Source organism: Pristis pectinata, chromosome 8 (assembly GCF_009764475.1).
Source record: "Pristis pectinata isolate sPriPec2 chromosome 8, sPriPec2.1.pri, whole genome shotgun sequence".
Taxonomy (NCBI): Eukaryota; Metazoa; Chordata; class Chondrichthyes; order Rhinopristiformes; family Pristidae; genus Pristis; species Pristis pectinata.
In genome coordinates this window covers 77,021,132-77,040,582 of record NC_067412.1, presented here as the reverse complement: position 1 = coordinate 77,040,582, position 19,451 = coordinate 77,021,132, and the positions used below count along the sequence as shown (strand labels likewise).

Sequence of the window (19,451 nt, the reverse complement as noted above, 5' to 3'; positions counted from 1 at the left end):
CAAGTTTTAGGTTTAGGACAGCTACCAATAGTGCAACAGTTAAATTTGGGGATTGCCAAGAGGCCAGAATTAGAAAAGCCAGAATTTGCAAAGTTGAATGAGGTTACAGGAATAAGCAGAGGCAAAGCCAGAAGAAATCTGAAAATAATTAATTTTAAAACTGTGATGTTATCAGACAGAGAATGTGGGCAGCAAAATTTTGGATATGATCCAGATGGTAGTAGAGACCAATCTGGAGAACCCTGTAACAAAGGACAGGTAAAGATTTCAGAGCAGATGAGCTGAGCCAGAAGCCAGGAACTGAAGCAGTTGGTTTGGTCTCAGATAAGACATCAGAAGCAGATCTCAGACAAAGAATCACCAAGGCATTGAATGGTCTAGTGTAGTCTCGGATTGTCGCTGGGGAGAAGGATGAGAAGCTCAAGGCAAAAGTTATAGTCTTCCCAACATTTAGCTGAAGAAAATTTCTGCTCATCCCTGTAATGAATCCTAGATAAGCAACATGACAACTTTGAAATGGTTGGATTCGACTATTTTATGCAGTTTTTTTTAAATGTGTATAGTATTTAATACATCTCAAGTGGCTGCACAAGGAATGGCCACTTCCTAGCTTATTGGTTCGTCCATCAGGTGAATATGTGTTTTCTCATTAGTTGGTTTGGCCACAGGTATCTAATAGGTTTCCTGATTGGACTATTGTTAGCTAAGGAGTAGCTCTTATCTCAGGTATAAAAGGTGTTGCTTTTTGTTAATCACTCTCTTGCTTATCTCTCTCTTGCTCTCTTCACACCCCCCTCCCCCCCCCCCCCCCCCCCACTGGCCCTAGCTCATCTTTAGTTTCTCTTGTCTCGGCTCATCTCCTACTAGTAAAGCTAGTGCCATGTGCTCTGTAACTTTCTTTGCTTTAAACTTTTCCAATAAAACTTTGTGAAGCATCAAGTTGTTTTCAACTCATTCCTGGACTCCTGAAAGAACCTGCAGATTTAAAAATAACCAGATCCGACAAAACCTTAAAGTTAGACTGCACTCTGGGAGTATGGTCACTGAATGATCATTTATTTGCATTTTTTTTACATTCTGCAAAGATTTTAATTTTCAGTGGATAATCCACACTGCAAACTACGTTTCAGAATAAGATAATCACATACACAATATCAGAAAAGTGAAACTGCATAAAATTGCAGTACTTTGCTATTTATGCTGTTGGATCTTGAATGCTGCTACCCAACATCGAATGAATCATCAATCAAATTCTTCATCAGTATCAGAAAGTCCTAAACTATCATCAGACTCATCATCTTCTAGAGGTGGTGGTTCATCTCCCAAGTACATTTCATTTAACTCCTGGGCTATAGGTTTACTCTCCTTTACTTTCTCTTCTTTTTGGCTTTCTTCTTTCTCTTCTTTGTCTTTCTTTTCTTCCTTCTCTTCAACTTTACGAGGTGGCAGTTCAAGTTTGGCCCAGGTCACAGGATCCATTTTCTGAAGGCTGATTTCCACTTTTGTTGGGCCCATATTGACAAAGCTTTTATTTGTATCTATAACCTGGGGTGGGGGTGGGGGAGAGATTTAAATCAGAATTAGTCTCTTATTTGACCACATAAGATCCATTAAATCTCTTTTCTAGTGAAAGGTTGTCAACCTGAAACTTTAACCGTTTCTTTCTCCACAGATGCTGCCTGACCTGCTGAGATTTTCCAACATTTTCACAGCACCTGCAGTATTTTACTTCTTTTAAAAATTTTATTTACAGCGTGGTAACAGGCCCTTCCGGCCCAATGAGTCCGCACTGCCCATTTTAAACCCAAATTAACCTACCTGTACGTCTTTGGAATGTGGGAGGAAACCGGAGCACCCGGAGAAAACCCACGCAGACACGGGAGAACGTACAAACTCCTTACAGACAGCGATGGGAATCGAACCCCGATAGCTGGCGCTGTAATAGCGTCGCGCTTATTTTTCCTGGGAGTTATTTTCCCATTAATTCCCTGTTTGATGGATACTCTCAGAACCATGACACTTGAAAGATGTCACATCCAAATACCATAGTAATGATTGCCACAAATTCCACACTGTGTGTCCCTTTGTTACAAAAGGATTTGCTAAAAGGAGCTTTAATTTCTATTTCAGCAAATAGTAAAACTCAAATAATCTGCCATTCAATTGTTCTGATTGTCCAGATGGTCTGGTATCTGTTCACTCATTAGTCCAGAAGGTGAGCTTGGGGTCCTGGGTGCAAGTAGGATTGTGGGCTGGGTCAGTGGTGAGCCAGAGTGCATGTATATTTCCCAGTCCCTTTAAACTCACCGGGTTCACCGGAGAATTTATTATCCCATTACAAAACATGTAAGAAAGTGAAATAAAGGAGGGCTTGGGTGTTAATTGGAGTTATATCCAACAGTTCAGAAAATCTGCTGGTCCGCCACTAAGTCTCAAAGGTGCCAAGTCATCAGAATGTCATTGTACATTGAAACCATGTGTGATATGAGCACCCTCTGCTGGTTAGTTGGAATTTAGTGATAACCCAAACCTGTATAATTATATTTAATCCTTTACCGGTCGGGCAATAATTATTTGTGATGTGATACAGTAATACTTCTTTGCCAGTTTGTTTTTTCACTTTGTATCAGAAAAATCACACCTTATGAGAAGCAGCAGCTACACGAGACAAGCAGGAAGACTGAAAAATCTCAGAAAGTACTTACACCCCATAGGTTTAATACTTTGTGAAAAACTTTATCCTTTTCAAACATGATGTGGATAGTCAACTGTAAAAGACAAAATACAAAACAAGTAAATACTACGGTCTTCACGTTTCCCCTTCTGGAATGCAGCAATAGACTAAAAGTTTGAACCTCAATGCAAAGTTTTAAATGAGCATTGAGACAAAAGTCACAGTCAATTAAGCGCATGCTTGCCAAGTATACTGGATATAAAACACCTTCCTGATATCAACTGGACCATTGCATTATATTTATAATGACTTCGCTACAGAGCCACATTATGAAAGTGTGAATACAGTCCACTACCTATAACTATTCCAATACTCGCAGTAAGTTGATATCTATATTAATGCAAGAAATTAATTGCTTTCACATCAAGGGCTTTGCATAATTCTAAGCAAAGGTTGATTCAGTCTGATCCTAGAAACTGACATATATCTACAGCAAGGCACAACTCCTTCACTTCCTGTGGCTCACTTATAGTGGATGCACCCGTGGTACCAGTGTTGAATCAGCTCCTAAAAATCTTTTCTCCCTGGCTTTGAACCTTCAGAGCTTTAGTCCACAGTTACCGCTGCACCATTCCTGACAACCAGAGCAAAGTGAGCATGTCACCATGGTAAAAATTTGCACTGAGCCTCCATAAACAACATCATAATGTCCCTACAATATCTTTTAAGTTTAAAAGCTTTCATCCAATTGTCTGAAAAACAAATAAAGATATTAGGTTTACATTTGCTGGGAGGTTTTAAAACTCTTTGGTTTCAATGATGCCACACTTACCATTGTCTGGTTAGCATCTACGTAGCTGTGCTCTGGGTTGGAGGTTTTTGCATAAACTGTAAGGACCACCATACTGCCAGTCTGATGCCAATCATGCCGGCAGCCAACCAGTTTTTTATCCTAAAACAGAAAAAAGATAGAGGCTTATAAGCAGAATTGGTGAGGGGAAAGAAGCTTTTTTTTGTCAAGTGCCAGTTCAGTTTCCAACTCAAAGGAATGGATATTTTTTATTCTCTTTTGGGACGTTGCTATACGGGCAAGACCAATAACTATTGCCTTATCCCTAATTTTCCCTCAAGTAAGTGGTAGTAGACCCTTATTGAACCACTCAGGGTACTTGCACAGTGCTTTTGGTAGGGAGTTATAGTAATTTAGACCCATTATGAAAGAATAATGATGTATTTCCAAGTCAGTATAGTGGGGGACTTGGAGGGCAACTCCTAAGTCGTCGGATTCCCATATGCTGTCTGCATGGTGGAGGTTTGTGAAATTTTATTGAGGAAACCTGGGTACATTGCTGCAGTGCAATTACGATGGTACTCATGGTGGTCAAGGTGAGCTGGTGATGAAGAAAGTGAATGTTTTTGCTGGTTTAGGTGCAAATCATGCATGCTGTTTTGTTTTGGATAGCAATGAGTGTATGATTATTGATACTGTGCATATATTCATGAAAACGGAACATATCCCTAACTTGTGCCTCGTAGATAGCAGAAAAGGTTTGAGACATCAGAGTTGATTCACTTGAAACAGGATAACCAACTTTGACCTGCTCCTGTAGCCACAGTATTTATGTGATGGTCCAGTTGAGCTTCTGGTCAATGCTGACCACAGGATGTTGATGGGCAATGTGGTAATGTCATTGTGGTAATGTCATTGTATGTAGAAAGTGAGTTGTCAGACACTCTCTTGCTGGAAATGTTTATTGCGTGGCTTGGCCTGAATGTTACTTGCCACTAATCAGCCAATGCCTGAATATTGTCTGGATGTGTTGCTTACAGTAATAGATGGAATTGAACACTTTCCAACCATCAATGAACATGCCCACTTTTGACCTCATTATGAGGGAAAGATCATTGATGAAGCCGCTGAGGATGGCTGGGCCTAGGATACTATCCTGAAGTGACTGAACTCCAGCAATTAAAATCACCTTCCTTCATTCAAGGTACAGCTCCAATCACTGGAATGATTTCTCCTTGATTTCAGTTAAACCATGGTTTTTTGATATCAGAGTCAGTCAGATGTTGCCTTGATGTCAAGGAGTCATTGTCACTTCACCTCTGGAATTCAGCCTTTCTGCCCATGTTCGGACCAAGGCCATAATGAAAACTAGAGCCAAGTGATTCTGGCAAAAACATAACTGAGCATCAATGAGCATGTTGTTGGTAAGTGCCAGTTTATAGCACTTCTTCTGTCACTCTGCTGATGATTTGAGTCCATACTGATGGGGTGATAATTATCCAGATAGGATTTGTCCTGCTCTGGGTATTTTTTCACATCATCAGGTAGATACTAATGAATTGAGGCACGGCTGGTTCTATGTTGCAATGCCACATCTGGTACGATGTCTGGTCCTGTAATTTTTGCTGCATTCAGTGCTCTCAGCTATTTCTTGATAATGGATGGAGTTAATCAGTTTGACAGTAGCTGGGCTACTGAGATGGTGGGGACCTTAAGAGGAAGCCAAAATGGACCATCCACGTGTCAGTTTTGGTTAAAGGTGGGTGCAGAAGCTTCAGTATTGACCATGATACTCATGGATTGGGCTCTGCCATCTTTATTAAAGTCCCCTCTTCCCATTGTCTTGGCCATTTGAACCCATTACAAAACAACTAACACACTGCAATGATTCCATTCATGATATATGATGCAACAGGAACTTCTCACATCTTGGGCATTGATTCTGCTTGTGAAATCTATATTCAATCATGCTGGAGATTTACAAAAAACATATAGATACTGTGGGGAGTGGACAAAATGGATGTTAGTGCCAGAAGTTGTACAATTTTGTGGTGGGTTCTCCATGTTTGATTTAGTTTCAGATAATACTACTTGGTTTGAATGAAAGGCGAAGTGAAAAGGTCACCCTGTGCGCATATTCATACCACAAATCAATAGAACATGTAACATTACATATCAATATCCCAAGCCAGGCTTCTGCAGTTGAAATTGTCATAGAAAGGTACAGCTTGGCCCACTGAGTCTGCACCCACCATCAAACACCCACTTCCACTCACTCCACACCACTCCCATTCTCTTTTATTCTCCCCACATTTTCTTCAATTCTAACATCACCACCCCCCCCCCCACATCCCTCTCCCAGATTCTACCACCATCACACCCCCCCTAAACCCCTCTCCCAGATTCTACCACTTATCTAACCAGGGGCAATGTACTTTTGGGATGAGAGGGGAAACCGAAGCACCTGAAGAAAACCCACGTGGTCACAGGGAGAACGTGCAAACTCTGAGAGCACCCAGGGTCAGGACTGAGCCCTTAAGCCCAGGTATCTAGTGCGATTCTACTAGCTATGCTACTGTGCCATGCTAATTAGCAAGTCGAGCAGCATCTGTGAAGAGGAAATTGGAGTTAATGCTTTAAGTCAATGACTTTCTACAGGCATCTTAATTCAGCTTTCTAGCGTCTACAGTTTTTTGCCTTCTGATTACCGACACATGGATATTGTGTCAATAACAGACTAAGCTCACAGGCTAGTCCAAATGAGTCCGTAGACCAGACTGATTCTGCAACACTGTCATATCAGTTATGTGTTCATCTTGTTGCAAAAGTCTAATGGAATCCATGACGAGCTTACTGATTCTTTCTTGGTCCAGAGATGCTTGCCCCTAACACAGCCAGGCTGTTCAAGGAATTCATCAAATTCAGTGGTCTTTATCTTACAGCAGCTCCAGTACTTCATTCTATGGAAAATTAAAAAAAGACTTTCAAACCCATTTCTCTATCAGGCCTACAAAGTCTACCCAACCACATAATCTGGGGGGAAAAAAGTTCAGCAAAGTTATTCGTTGCTGTTAAAATGTAAATCAAACAAAACTCTAATATTGCTAACTTCACATCCTAGTGCATATATTGAACAATTTTATTCCTTGACATAAAATTTCCACTGATCATCTTTGTACCTCAAGTTCATTCCTATGCAGATATTTATGCAAATGTGGAAAGATTTTGTTGGAACAATGCAGTGGAACAAAAGTTATCACAATATTGTTTACAAAAAAAATAAAGATTTGTTTACTTTTCATAAAACATAAGGTTTAATTTATATTTTTGAATTCTACAGTTAGGTTCTTCTAATATACTATGCCACATTTCATCCTTAATTAAGTGCTGTTCTATAATGCACTGATAACAGGCCTGTAAGGATATCTAGCAGTAGCTAACCCTCCCTTCTGAGAGTCTTATTCAATGTTCTCAGACTCTATTACTGCAATGCCTATCCCTCCAATGTCTTCTCCCTCTTTTCTTGCAGTATTTCCCTTGTTCCCCCAATCTCTACCTGCAGTGAACTGCCCCAGAATGTCCTGCCTTGCAGACTTTTATCCTGAGGTGCCTTCCCTCAGTAACTCTCCAGTCTTCCTTCCCTCTCACTTCATTGACTCTCACCAATTTTCATTTCCCTTTTAGTACTTCCCAAAGACGTCAGATTCCATAATGCCATGGTTGCCCCAGAGAACAGTAAAATAAGTCCCTACAGGTGACATGGTGTATTTGAAGTGCTGTGTAATACAGATAAACTCTGTCAAATCATACCCCTACTCTGAGCTGCTCCCAAGAGGAGTATTATAGTTCTCACTCGCCAACCCACACTAATTTTGACTAGGACGAAATGCCACAGGGCCATTTATACACTTTAGTCCAGATTTGCCTGTGCTTTGTTCTTGCAGATTTCAATGATAAATTTTGAAATCTTGTTTGATTCATTCACTGCCAATCTCCCAAATATGCATGAGTGTTAATTGGAGGGAAAGTAACTGTTGGAAAGAGAACTCCCATCGGCTCAAGTGGCTATTGCATTACATGATGACAAACTTCAACATGCAGGAAGATCGCAAGCTCTAATTCCGGCTTGACCTGAGTTTATCAAATGTAGTCAAGGCAACCAATCAACACTACAACCAAGTTTTGACGTCTCTGGGAGAGGAGGTGAAAATTACCGGAGGTTCCTAGTTCTGTTGAAAAGTGCACGTGTAGATAATGGGAAGAGGAAGATCAGGCATGGCTGTGATGCCCTCTACAGTAAACAATATGGTATTCAGGACTTTAAATTTGTCAGCTTTTGGATTAACTTGCATTTGCCCTTAATGTTATAGAATGAATGTGTGTAGTTATATTCATAATGTCACATTTTACTTTTTTTTCCAATATCTATTAGGAGGGAAAGAGGCTGTACACCGTTTGTACTCCTTCCTACATGGTCTGATCTGATAACACTCATTGCTTTATGCATCAAGGAAAGCACATGCAAGATGTTGCAGGACTGATAACGCCCATGGGAGTGGATTCCATACATTTGAATGCCTTAAGCAGAATTGTAATGTTTAAAAACTCACCCTTCATGGAAGATGGGTATTCCGGGATGAAAGTTGCATGTCTCCCGATCGCTCTCCGGCCCCAGAAATGTCTGTCACCACAGAGAAGGACATTTCAGAGTTATGGAAATGGTTTATCATAACTTGCTTTACCAATACACAAGGTCTTAGAGCCTTAATAAATGGGGAAGAGACTGACTGGTTGTAGTGAGATATGAAAAATGGATTCACTCTAAGATATATTCAATTATATCCATGGCCTCAAGGGAAGGGAGCATTGCTGGCTGTTACTATGGTAGGTTAAGGTTAAGAGGCCTAGGTTAAGACAGAGAAATATCTGAGTGATGATTCCTGGTCATGTGGAGAATAAGATCCTTGACTGTAACCATCTCATTGGGGGAGAACAGAAGGGATAGGATGGATATGTCTTGGAAACAGGATTTAACTCCTTACCAAATTCTGGAAAAGCACAAGAACCTGAGATTGCAGACAGACCCTCGGACCAACACTCACATGGACAGATGCCAAATCTGGCACTCAGAAAACTGAGGGAAGCCACTGTTCTGATTGCCTCTGATCACTTTGTGATTTGGCAGGTAATATTGTGCAAACTGTGAGTGTTTGTAATTTGTCTTTGTAATTAAGAAATTGAATAAAGCCAAGTTTCCCTTTCATTGGATGTCAGTAGGCAATTCTAATATAACAGTGAAAATGACATAACAGTACTGTGGGGATAAATTCCTTATCAAAGGTCTCAACTTGAAAAGAAGGAAGTTAGTGTGAGTGACTCACCTTCTTACAGCCAGCATTTTTACACAAAGTGCCCACTTTAACTCCACCACTGATGTCGTCCTCTGGAAAAGGCAGTACATGTTTCCTTTAATCCTTTGCCAGCATAACCTGGTTATAAGTTCTGTAAAGCTCTGCTCCTATATACTTCTATCATTGGCTGATCTGATAAATAGGTGATCAACCATTACAATCTATTGAAAGATTATAATTTTTTTATATAAATGTCTAATAATGATATGATGTAGTATTTTGGTCTAAATTAATAATGTGCTGACAGAATAAAACTATGAACAAAAGAAAGGATGAATGAAGAAAGGCCTTCTAGCCTTCCAGTTCCTTTCCTTCCAAATAACTCAGACGCGCAATTTAAAGAACATCAAGGACCCATTTATTTGCCCTAGAAAACACCTGCTATTTGTTTTTACTGATCCCCAAAGAAAATCCCACAAGATACCAGAATATTCATCCAACTTCATACCTTGACTCATTGACTCTTACCTGATGACCTTCTGCAATTAACAAAGGCTGAAGAAAGAAAATGTATTTCATGTCACTAAACCCTTGCCTCGGTATGAAGAGGCTGCCTGTTTTTGGGAATTCAGATTCAGTCGTTATACCTCCTCTCATTGGTTCTAAAGTATTTACCTTTCTTTGTGTCCGTTTTCTGATTTGATTCACTGAGCTTGTCCAGGGACTCCTGCAGTGACTTGGAGACTCTCTGAGGCAGTTTTACCATTGGTTCGTCAGAACTATTACAATAAAGGAATCAATTAATAGGGGAAACATCAGGCATGGTATTTAGATCTAATGAGCTTAACAAGTGAATGTCTGCTATTCAAAGCGATGAATTTCAGTGGTGGAAAATAGGACAACTTTCCAAAATTAGTAACGGGCCAGGTGCAGAACTTATAGATACAGGTCAATTAAGGTATCAGTTAAATTATTCTGTCAGCTGGTCTGAGACTGTGAATAATTCCAATGCTATTCTATCATGCACCTTCAGTCAACAATTGCTTCAAACTTGGGTAATGCAGGGATTCAATACAGAGGAAAATTCTGCTGCTCCATCAGATACTTCCAGCTTAGAGCTAATACCAGTTAGCAACAGGATAAAACTCCACACTATCCCAACAAGGTGTCCTAAATTAATGTCAGACAGTGGTTCCCTTCTGCACTAATGGGAAATTTGGTCTCCTGAATAGGTACGTTGAATAAAGATTACCAATCCAGTGCAAATATTCATTACATGGCAATAGCAAAATCAGTACAAAGATTAGCAATATACCGAAATTGCACTCAACAATTAATCCCGACCTTTTGACTGAGGAGGCAGTGTCCATGCCATTCAGCATATTGTTTTATTCGTGGCTGTTGTAGTTTCAACAAGAGTCAAGCGTGTATTTGCAGACTGTGCTGGTCATCGCTAAAGTTTAAGACAATTATAATGTGTAAACAGAGCACCCATGGTACCTTGGTCTTTCTTTCTTCATCAGCTCTGCTGACTTGGGACCCTTCATGATGTACTCAGTGGCAGTCCCTGGCTTCAAGTTATCTGCTCCATCCTTGGTACATGTTATTTCGGGTTTCAGGGACTCTGGCGGCTTCACATTGGAGTGCCGACCTTTGGTGCATCCCTGGGGCACGTGTGAATGTTTCATTAAACAAGGTAAATCAGCACTTCACTTTTTAAGACAAAACAATTCTAAATAGTAAAATTAAATATGGAACGTTAAAAGGCAGATATCAGTGGAGAACAATAATTACAAAAATAAATGAGAATCCCGTGAAGGCAAAGGCAGGAAAAATTATAGTTGGGAATAAAGAAATAAGAGGTATTAAGCAAATCTTTTGTGCTCATCTTCATTGTAGAGAACACAATAAATGTCGCAAAAATGGAGGGGACGCAAAGGTCTGTACACCTCAGTTTTAAATGACCACTCCCTTTTCTTGTAACTATGTACCCTCATTCAAGATTTTCCCACTGGTGGAAAAATCTCAACATCTCCTGAGTTCTTCCAGTAGATTGTTTGATGCTCCAGATTCCAGCATCTGCAGGCTCTTACGTCTGCAATCTACTTTGTCATGTCCCCTTATGATCTTATCTGCTTCAATAACATCACCCCTCATTCTTCCAAACTCCAAAGAATACAGGTCTAACTTTTTAGCTGTCTTGAACAGGGCAACCTTCTCATCTCAAGAATTAGCCGAGTGGATCTCTTCTGGAATACTAGTATATCCTTTCTTAAAGAAGGGAACTAAAACACCACACAATACTTCAGGTATGACCTTACCATTGTAACAATACTTCTCTATTTTGAAATTTCAACCCCTCCACCAATAAAAGCCAATATGCCACTTGCCTTCTTTATTACTTGCTTCACCTGCATACTAACTTTTTGTGTTCCATGCATAAGAACATCTAGATCCCTCTGTGCATGGAACACAAAAAGTGACCAAAATGACCTTAAACTTTCCTTTATTCAAGTCCATTTGACTACTTACTCATCCTATGTGGAGTCCTGTAGGGTCATAGTTAGAGGGTGCTTAGAAATGTATAATACGATTAGAATTCAACAAAGGGAAAGCTGTTGTTTAACCAATCTTATAGAGCTTTCAAGGCACATAACCAGCATGGTAAGTAAAGGGAAACCAGTGGATGTAAGATATCTAGATTATTGAAAGATATTTGACGGTTCTGCTGAGATTGATATACAAAATAAGAGCTCACAGGGTTGCAAGTAATAAGTTAGACTGGGTAGGTGTCTGGTTAACCACTGAAACGAGACAGTAGGCATTAACAAGTTATTTTCACATTGGCAGGCTATAACAAGTGGGATACCACATAAATCAGTACTGGGCTGGACACATGACCCATTTTACAAAGTCCACACACTCAGTGAGGAAGGAAAAGAGGCTCCATTAATTCTTAAAAAAAAGTTACTAACATTTAATTCAGACTTCAACTGAGTTTATATTTTTATGAGAACAATAAGGTTTACCTACCGGGATTGCCAGAAATTCTGAAAAGTCAGTTGTCTTCTTTTTGCAGCATGACCATCCCTAGTGAAACAGGAAACCATTATAATCATCCCCTTTCTTTTTCCACCTGCCCACTCTGATGAGCATTAGGGCTGCAGGTCTGATGGCCAACTTGTTTTCTACCTTTCTCAGTTCAGTCAAAGGGTCTTCAACCTGAAACATTAACTCTATTTCTCTTTTCACAGCTGCTGTCTGACCTGCTGAGGGTTTCGAGCATTTTCTATGTTTACTTATTATAGCACCGTATTACATCTCTCTGCATTTCCCCAAGTGCTCGATTCCTGAATTTCCATATGTTGGCGAAGGAAATGCTGGAGGCCATGTGTTCTTGCTCCATTACCACCAATTACAAATGAGGTGGCAATGAAAAAACTTGCTAAAGATTTCTCCAGCTTTTTACCATGTTTCCCCATTCACGGAAGAAAGCAAGTTATATTTGTATGGCAATTTCACCAACTCAAGGTTTTAACTTACTTCCTGCCAATGATGTACTTCATTAAAAATATTCATGATTGTGTTTTAAGGAAAACAGCAGATAATTTGCATGATGTAGGGTCCTACAAACAGCAATGAGGCCTACGACCTGTTCAGTAGTTTTAAGCATTAGGGACACACCTTGGTCTTTGAGAAGTGGCATATGTTAACACCTACCCAAGCAGGCAGAAAGGCTTTGAATTAACTGATCTTAAAGGCAAGTGCATACACTTAATGCCAGAGTGGTGGCAATGAACGAGATTATTGCTTGGTCTATCAATGTGAACCTCTTGCCTTGGATATCTTTCAGTTGCATGTCCTATTTTAAGAATCCTCACACTTCGCAATAAAGGGATCAGAGATGGCCGGCCTTCAGGTTTTGCAGCATAACTTCCGGCTCTCCAAATGATAAGATATCAAAGATTCGAAATCTCAGTCCTTAGACCTTAACATTGAATGATTTTAGCTGATCCTCAAAATGCTGGTTGGGTAGTTCAATTCTCAGTGGTTGAGTGTGATTAGCCTGTCACAATGTTTTTCCTTTCTAGGCTAACATATTATGTAAAAATAGGAAATGTCAGTAAGACAGAAGTCCAGTGATGATGAAGCAAACATATAATTCTATATCGCAATGCCATGTTCGATATTTCTATTTAAGCCCTGGTCAATGCTGATCTTAGCTAAGGTTACAGTTGGTCTACATTAGCTCTCATAAAATAAAGAGGAGGGACAATGTTAATCAAAGTTTTCAATAATCAATGTTAATCAAAATCAAGAGTTAGTATTTAAGGTTGATAACCTTCCATCAGATGGTGTTGGCTACCTTCTGTTTTTATTTCAGATTTCTAGCATCCACGATATTTAATTTTTGTATTATTCAGGAACAATATCAGTCAGGGTTCCTGTTGCCCAACACAGAAGATCATATTTTTTTTAAAAGTTAAGGCAGATAACAGAACTTTTTTTTTACATATACATTGTGCAGTCCAGAGTCATAACCTGAACTGAGAGAATAATCACAGTGCAGGTTATGTCATTTTTTATGAGAAGATTAGCAATGTGATTGGAGGAAAAGAGAACATGATACTACAGACATATAGGCAGCAAACATCAATGTGGACTCTTTGGGTCAAACTCCTTGTTTCTGTGCCCTAATGACTTATTACTATAGTCCGTGTATTTACTAATCTTATTGCAGTGATCTCAGATTAAAAGTGTGTGGAAATAAAGGTGAGAACAGGAGCGGGTTGTTTTTAATCTGCGTTGTGACATAGCCAGATAACATTCATTATTTAGGTTCCCATATGGAGGGTGACCATCATGGAGGTGGCCAGATCGATGGAGTTGTGTCCTACTGGCTTAGGAGAGAAGGTGGGAAATTCTAGTGAAAAGATTAATTATACAATTGTAATATATACACAAGTTTAGAAATGTGTGCATTACTTTAAATAAACTGTGCTACCAGGCACAAGCAGAGGCTCATCCTGGTTACATTTTTCTTATTCAGTTTTCAAGGAGCATTCTCCTATTTCACTCTTGGGATAACTAAACAGTGAAGTTTATGGCCACCTGTTAGAGTTCATTTCTGACTTTATTCATTGGCTTGAATTCATGCCTTTCTATCAAGGGCATGTATTATTGATGTAAGAAGTAGCTGAGCTTTCTAACTGCAAACTGCCACTGGTGGACTCTCTACCTCACCCACTGAGTACTGCAACAGGTGAAGACTTGAGCCACGCAAAGGCTTATTTAGGATTACAGATCAAAGCGTGAGAGCTTTCATTTCCACACTGATACCAGGAATATGGCATGGCACAAGGTAAATGTGGAAGGAAAACCTGTGGGGGAAGAATTTTTTTGGCTGCTATTGACTGAAATGAAACTGAATATCAGGAAGGGATTGCAATGGGTAGTTAAACCTGAAGCACCCATTTAGCACCAGTGATTAAATTTCTAGCCCTTGGAGTGCAAGTAAAGAAGTACAGGCCTGTAAGTTCTTTGAAGGCAAAATCAACCAAATTCCAAAGAATAATCTTGGTGCTAAATTCAAATCAGGTAGAAAGGGTCTGAAGAGTTTCATGTTTACAAATCATATATACATTACACAGAACCAAACAGAACTGAATAAAAGTCTGAGTGTGCTGTTCACTTATAGATCAGTGGTACTGAATCTTGCAGACCTTCTAAATTCCTGACAGCAGCATGACACATGACCCCAGCAGTCTAGGGAGGGTAAAAGCTCATGATAACTCTCCAATGACTTGTGCAAGGAAATGCACATGTGGATATCAGATGAGGATATAATTAGATTCAACTGTACATATGAACATACATGCATTTGAACAAATGAACTAGGAGCAGAAATATGCTACTTAGTTCCCCAAGTCCGCTCCACCATTCAATAAGAATGTGGCCCATCTGATTGTATCTCACCTCTGCATTCCTGCCTATCTCCATTCACACCTTGCTTATTAAGAATTTATCTACCTCTACCTTAAAAAAATATCCTGGAGGCATTAGAGCATGTAATTCCCAGTAAATTATGATATAGCTCAGTTGAAGTAGTGTGAAACCGGTCTGGTCTGTCCCTTTTAACTATATTAGGGGCTCCAAAGACCATGGGATGCAAGGGTTGGTAGATCTTGGACATGGAGTGAAAGCAGATGCTGCTCACACTTGTCCTTCTATTGTGATGCAACTGTGCATCATCCTTGCCAGCAATATGGCACCACTGGGTTTTGACTGCAAACTCACAAGACCATGAAAAGTTACATATGTGAAAGCTATGGGTCTAGTGTGTGGCTTGTTTTTTTTAAGTACATATGGTGAAGCTGCACCCAGATCACACCCATTTCAAGCTCAGGACAATTTCTAGAGCATGTGTTTTAATTGTATCTAGAAATAGTCTCTACTTTTGAACCTACCTTGAGTGCATCATGGAATATGGGAACGCCAGGATGGTAACAGCAAGCATCTGTTGGAGAAAAAGTCATATATTTAAAAAGGTGAACAGGGAAGGCAATTAAAAAGCAGCTCAAGGTCTCTTAACAGACCTTATTTAATGCACTCTTTCAGTCACTTCATGAGAAGGAGGAAGAGGAGCGAATAAACTGTAATCTTCTTTATCCAATTGCTCATAAGCCAGCACAAAAATGAGATACAATCAACAGTTCAACTCCTTCTTACTCTTATGCAGCACCTGAAACTCGTGAAGTTTCCCTTTCCACTTACAATCTACAGGTACTTTCTCCATATTCTTACCAAAATTGATGGAGTCCCAACATGGTTGGCATTGGCCTTCATACAGATTTCTCAATTGAAACATTTATGTGCTGGGAAAGCAAAATATTGCATTACAGTATTATGCAGACTAGAATGCCAACACTGGATACGTCATTCTGGTTTTCATTCCCTATGAATGAGAGTTCTCTGAGGAATGGGTAAGCAAGTGAGACATTTAAGTTAATACAGAAATGTACAAAGTAATATATTTTGGGAAGGAAAACCAAAGAGTGACAGAAGGCAGGCAATAGGAAGGCATTGGTACAATGTGGATGAAGAGAGAATGCAAGAGCATTTTTAGTCATAATAAGTCTAATAGCATCTTAAAAACAGGGCAAAGGCTGCAGCAGCAAAGTAAAAACAACTTTTTACAAGGTACTAATTGGATTAAATATCAGAGGATAATGCTGGGAATAAGAAATTATAGTCAGATAACAGTGGCTCCATGGTAGTAAGGAAAGAGATTTAATAAAGATGTTTAGAATAACAGAAGATTTTGATACGGTCTGTCAGAAAAATTGTTTCCTCTAGAGGTTACGTTGTGGATTTGTCTTGAGAAGATACACATTTCAATTTTAATTTGAATTCAGAGGGGATAGTAGAAGTGCAGTTATGCAGTTACTAAAATATGGAATGGGTTGTCAGATGAAAAACATAAGACTCTGGGAAAGGGGCAGGAAAAGTGGGAATAATCTTGCTTGCTCCAGCATCCAACTTTAGATGGGAGCTTAATGAAAGCCCCACCCTGTTCTCTACTTCAGATGCAAAAGAACCAATGACAATTCTGAAGAGCAGCAGAGGAATTATTCCCCCATAGATAATTGCTATTCCTCAATCAATATAATAAAACAGATTTCCTGAACATTGTGATGTTGGAGTTTGTAGGAGTTTGCTATGTGCAAATTAGCTGCTGCATCTCCTACATTATAACACTTCAAGCATACTTCATTGTCTTAAGGCATAAGGCCACCATAAAAATATTTTTTCTCTTTCAAAGAGCTTAAAGCACATCTAGTGTCTGTTTGCATTTCAACTGATCTCCAGTAATTTAAAGTGATTAAAGCTCAGGAAGCTCAGCAATGAACTCTTGGTTACTATAAGCCAAAACCCAGTGCACCACATTAGCACCAAACAGTGTTGGGATTTGTTTTAAACAGTTGGAAATCCACAATATTCTTTGACTACATGTAGCTTTGTGCAATTTGGATATCCATCGACTGGGGGGACTCAGTTTTATAAGATGGTTACTGTTCAGAGTAAGTGTAGGAATAGGGGAAACTGTTTTCAGGAAATACAGTGGGGAAGCTTTGAAGGGAATCATGCTCATACATTTTAAATATGGATCTGGCAATATAGACCCATTTTATTATATAATCAAAAAAATTGTAGATGTTGGAAAACTGAAATAATTTTATGTTTTATTAGATATTGCTATAAGCAGAATGTGTGGCAATGCAAACTATAAACAATAAATTTCAGTTATGAGAATGAGCTAAAGGCCAGATCTATGAAGTATATAAAGGAAACAGAAAGAGTCACAACATAAAAATCACTGAATAAGGAAATTATACTTCGAAATGGACAGCAAAGGAAAGGGGTTTATTTTAGGTTGTATAAGCAAGCCCAGGATAAATGGGTGATTGAATTAGTATCAAAATGATATAATCTGTGTACACATTCTGTTTATTTCTTAATGCCATAATCTACTGCTTAATCTGCTTCCATAATGTGGGCTAAATAACCCTTTAATGTATCCCGAAAGGCTGGTGTTCAAATGAAAGGCAGATTTGCAGTTCCAGAGAGCTCCTCGCGCCTTCTGATGTCCCAAAATACTTTACAGCAATGAAGTAGAAGTTCAGTCATTGTTGCACTGCAGGAAACACGATAGGCAATTTGCGTGCAGCAGGCTACCACAAAGGGATAAGGACCAGATAATTTATGCTTTAATGACATGGGTCAAACTATATGTGCTTGTCAGGATATAACTGATCTGGTACTGACCTCTGGGGTATATTACTATCAACCGATCAAGGGTACTGAAATAATGTACAAGTACCCCCATGTGCGACAACTTTCTGTCGGTGGCACGGCGCGGTACGACACAGAACAGGATCTTTAGTATCGATCGGTAGGGATTTAACAGTGTGAGCTACGGGAGGGGGCAGGGAAAATATCAATGCCTACTGTAGCGAGTAGTAACAAGAGCGAATCTGGTGAGAGGAACAGACGGGGATCACAGGACAGGGATAGGCGGGCGGACCCCCCACCCAGGCGGGCGGACCCTCACCTAGGCGGCGACCGCAAGGCTTGAACTGAGATATGGCAAGCTGTCTGAATATGATACCGCGCTACGGACAAAATACAGTAAACGAGAATAAACTGTCCAGAGCGTCGACAGCTGCGAGGAGGGGACACCCGATTATAGAGAAACCCTCGGATTAAATCTCCAGCATGAAGTGTTTGTGACTCACCGCCTGTGTTACTGTGCGGTTCGAAACGGAGTCCGCAGCCACGGTTATAACACAGCTCGGACATCAAATCACTTTCACTTTGTGCGCTTTGACCCAGGAATTTCAAGTCAGATCCGGTTCCGCAGAACTTAAATGGTTGCAGTCTGTTCCAGAAGCATCTTCTGCGGCCTGGAAATTTAAGAAGCAAGATAAAAATGACGAGAAATGGCAGCGCGGAGGGGGAGGGGTAGGAGTGCGTATTGCCCAAAGATAGTCAGGCCAGACATGCTCCAACCCGCCAAGTGTCCAGGAGAGAGACAACTGGCAGGAGCCAGGCCGGTTGTTTTTTCCTGGGGGGCGGAGCTTAGTCAAAATCCTTCTCAACAAACATTTAAAAGGAGCAGAGGCCGTGTTGTTGCATTTCACATGACCTCTTCACATTCTGAACCGCTCACTAATTTCCCAGGAGTGGACGCATGGTTTTCCTTGCGATTTTATTTTCTAGACTGTGCCGCCGGCTGGGCACTCGGGAGTCACCGGTATCCGAGCTCGGTTGGTGGGGATTCGACTATGCGAGGCATTGCAGAACACCCCCGCATTCTTCAGCCAAGGTCCACACTTATATATGGACAGTGATTAAGCGGAGGAATCCTCCCGGCCTGATCTTCGCATCCCAACCCAAGCTGCTGAGACCACTTGGATCTCTCCTCAGCTGGGAAAGATTATTCCCTCTGCCAGTCCCCCGGGAATTTCCCACTCGTCTACCTCGTTGGAGGACTGTAAACTCACACAGAACTGGGATAACCGTTGTAGTAATACGTGTGTTGACGAATGAATACATCAATACAGTGACACTGGGTGGATTCTTAAGAAGTTGTAATAATTCAAATTGGTTGTTTCTACGAATTCGTTGAGGTTACCTTTCCCTCTGGATATTGAGTTTCCTTTCAGTACAGCTCTGATTCGTCCTGACCGAGAACAGAAATTATTTTCCACACTGTTCTCCTTCTCCAGTTTTTCATTATTTCCAACCATATCTTCCTCCGTCTGCCTAAAGCGATTTGAATACTAACCATCTTCCTCATAGGCGAGTCAGGTCATAAGACAATACAAGTACAGCTAAAGCCGAGCCACCGGACGACGAAGTACCTCATATAAAAACAGTCGCGATTGAATGGCGGAGCAGACTCGACAGACCCAACGGCCTGTTTTCTCCTTTTCTAGCTCCTGGTCTTTAAGAACTGTTACATTATTGTATCAGCCATTGTAGTTCGGCATTGTTCAACGAAATGCAGTTGTTTGGAGACGAACCTCTTCGCACAGCAATACAAGAACAAACTTTATTTTTAGTGCCGAGTTTA

The 19,451-nt window shown here is 40.2% G+C and overlaps 1 protein-coding gene across 1 annotated transcript; it reads right to left on the bottom strand.

Moving 5' to 3' along the window:
* Positions 1-1,051: 1,051 nt before the first annotated feature.
* On the bottom strand, positions 1,052-19,196 carry LOC127573261 (cysteine and histidine-rich domain-containing protein 1-like). Its single transcript, XM_052021306.1, has 12 exons — positions 19,011-19,196; positions 18,112-18,279; positions 15,283-15,332; positions 11,849-11,905; positions 10,316-10,479; positions 9,491-9,594; positions 8,846-8,907; positions 8,075-8,145; positions 6,319-6,424; positions 3,507-3,626; positions 2,706-2,768; positions 1,052-1,545 (listed from the first exon to the last, which is right to left on the bottom strand). Exons 1-12 carry the CDS (start codon positions 19,123-19,125, stop codon positions 1,243-1,245), a joined length of 1,383 nt encoding a protein of 460 aa, XP_051877266.1. The 5' UTR covers positions 19,126-19,196; the 3' UTR covers positions 1,052-1,242.
* Positions 19,197-19,451: the final 255 nt, after the last annotated feature.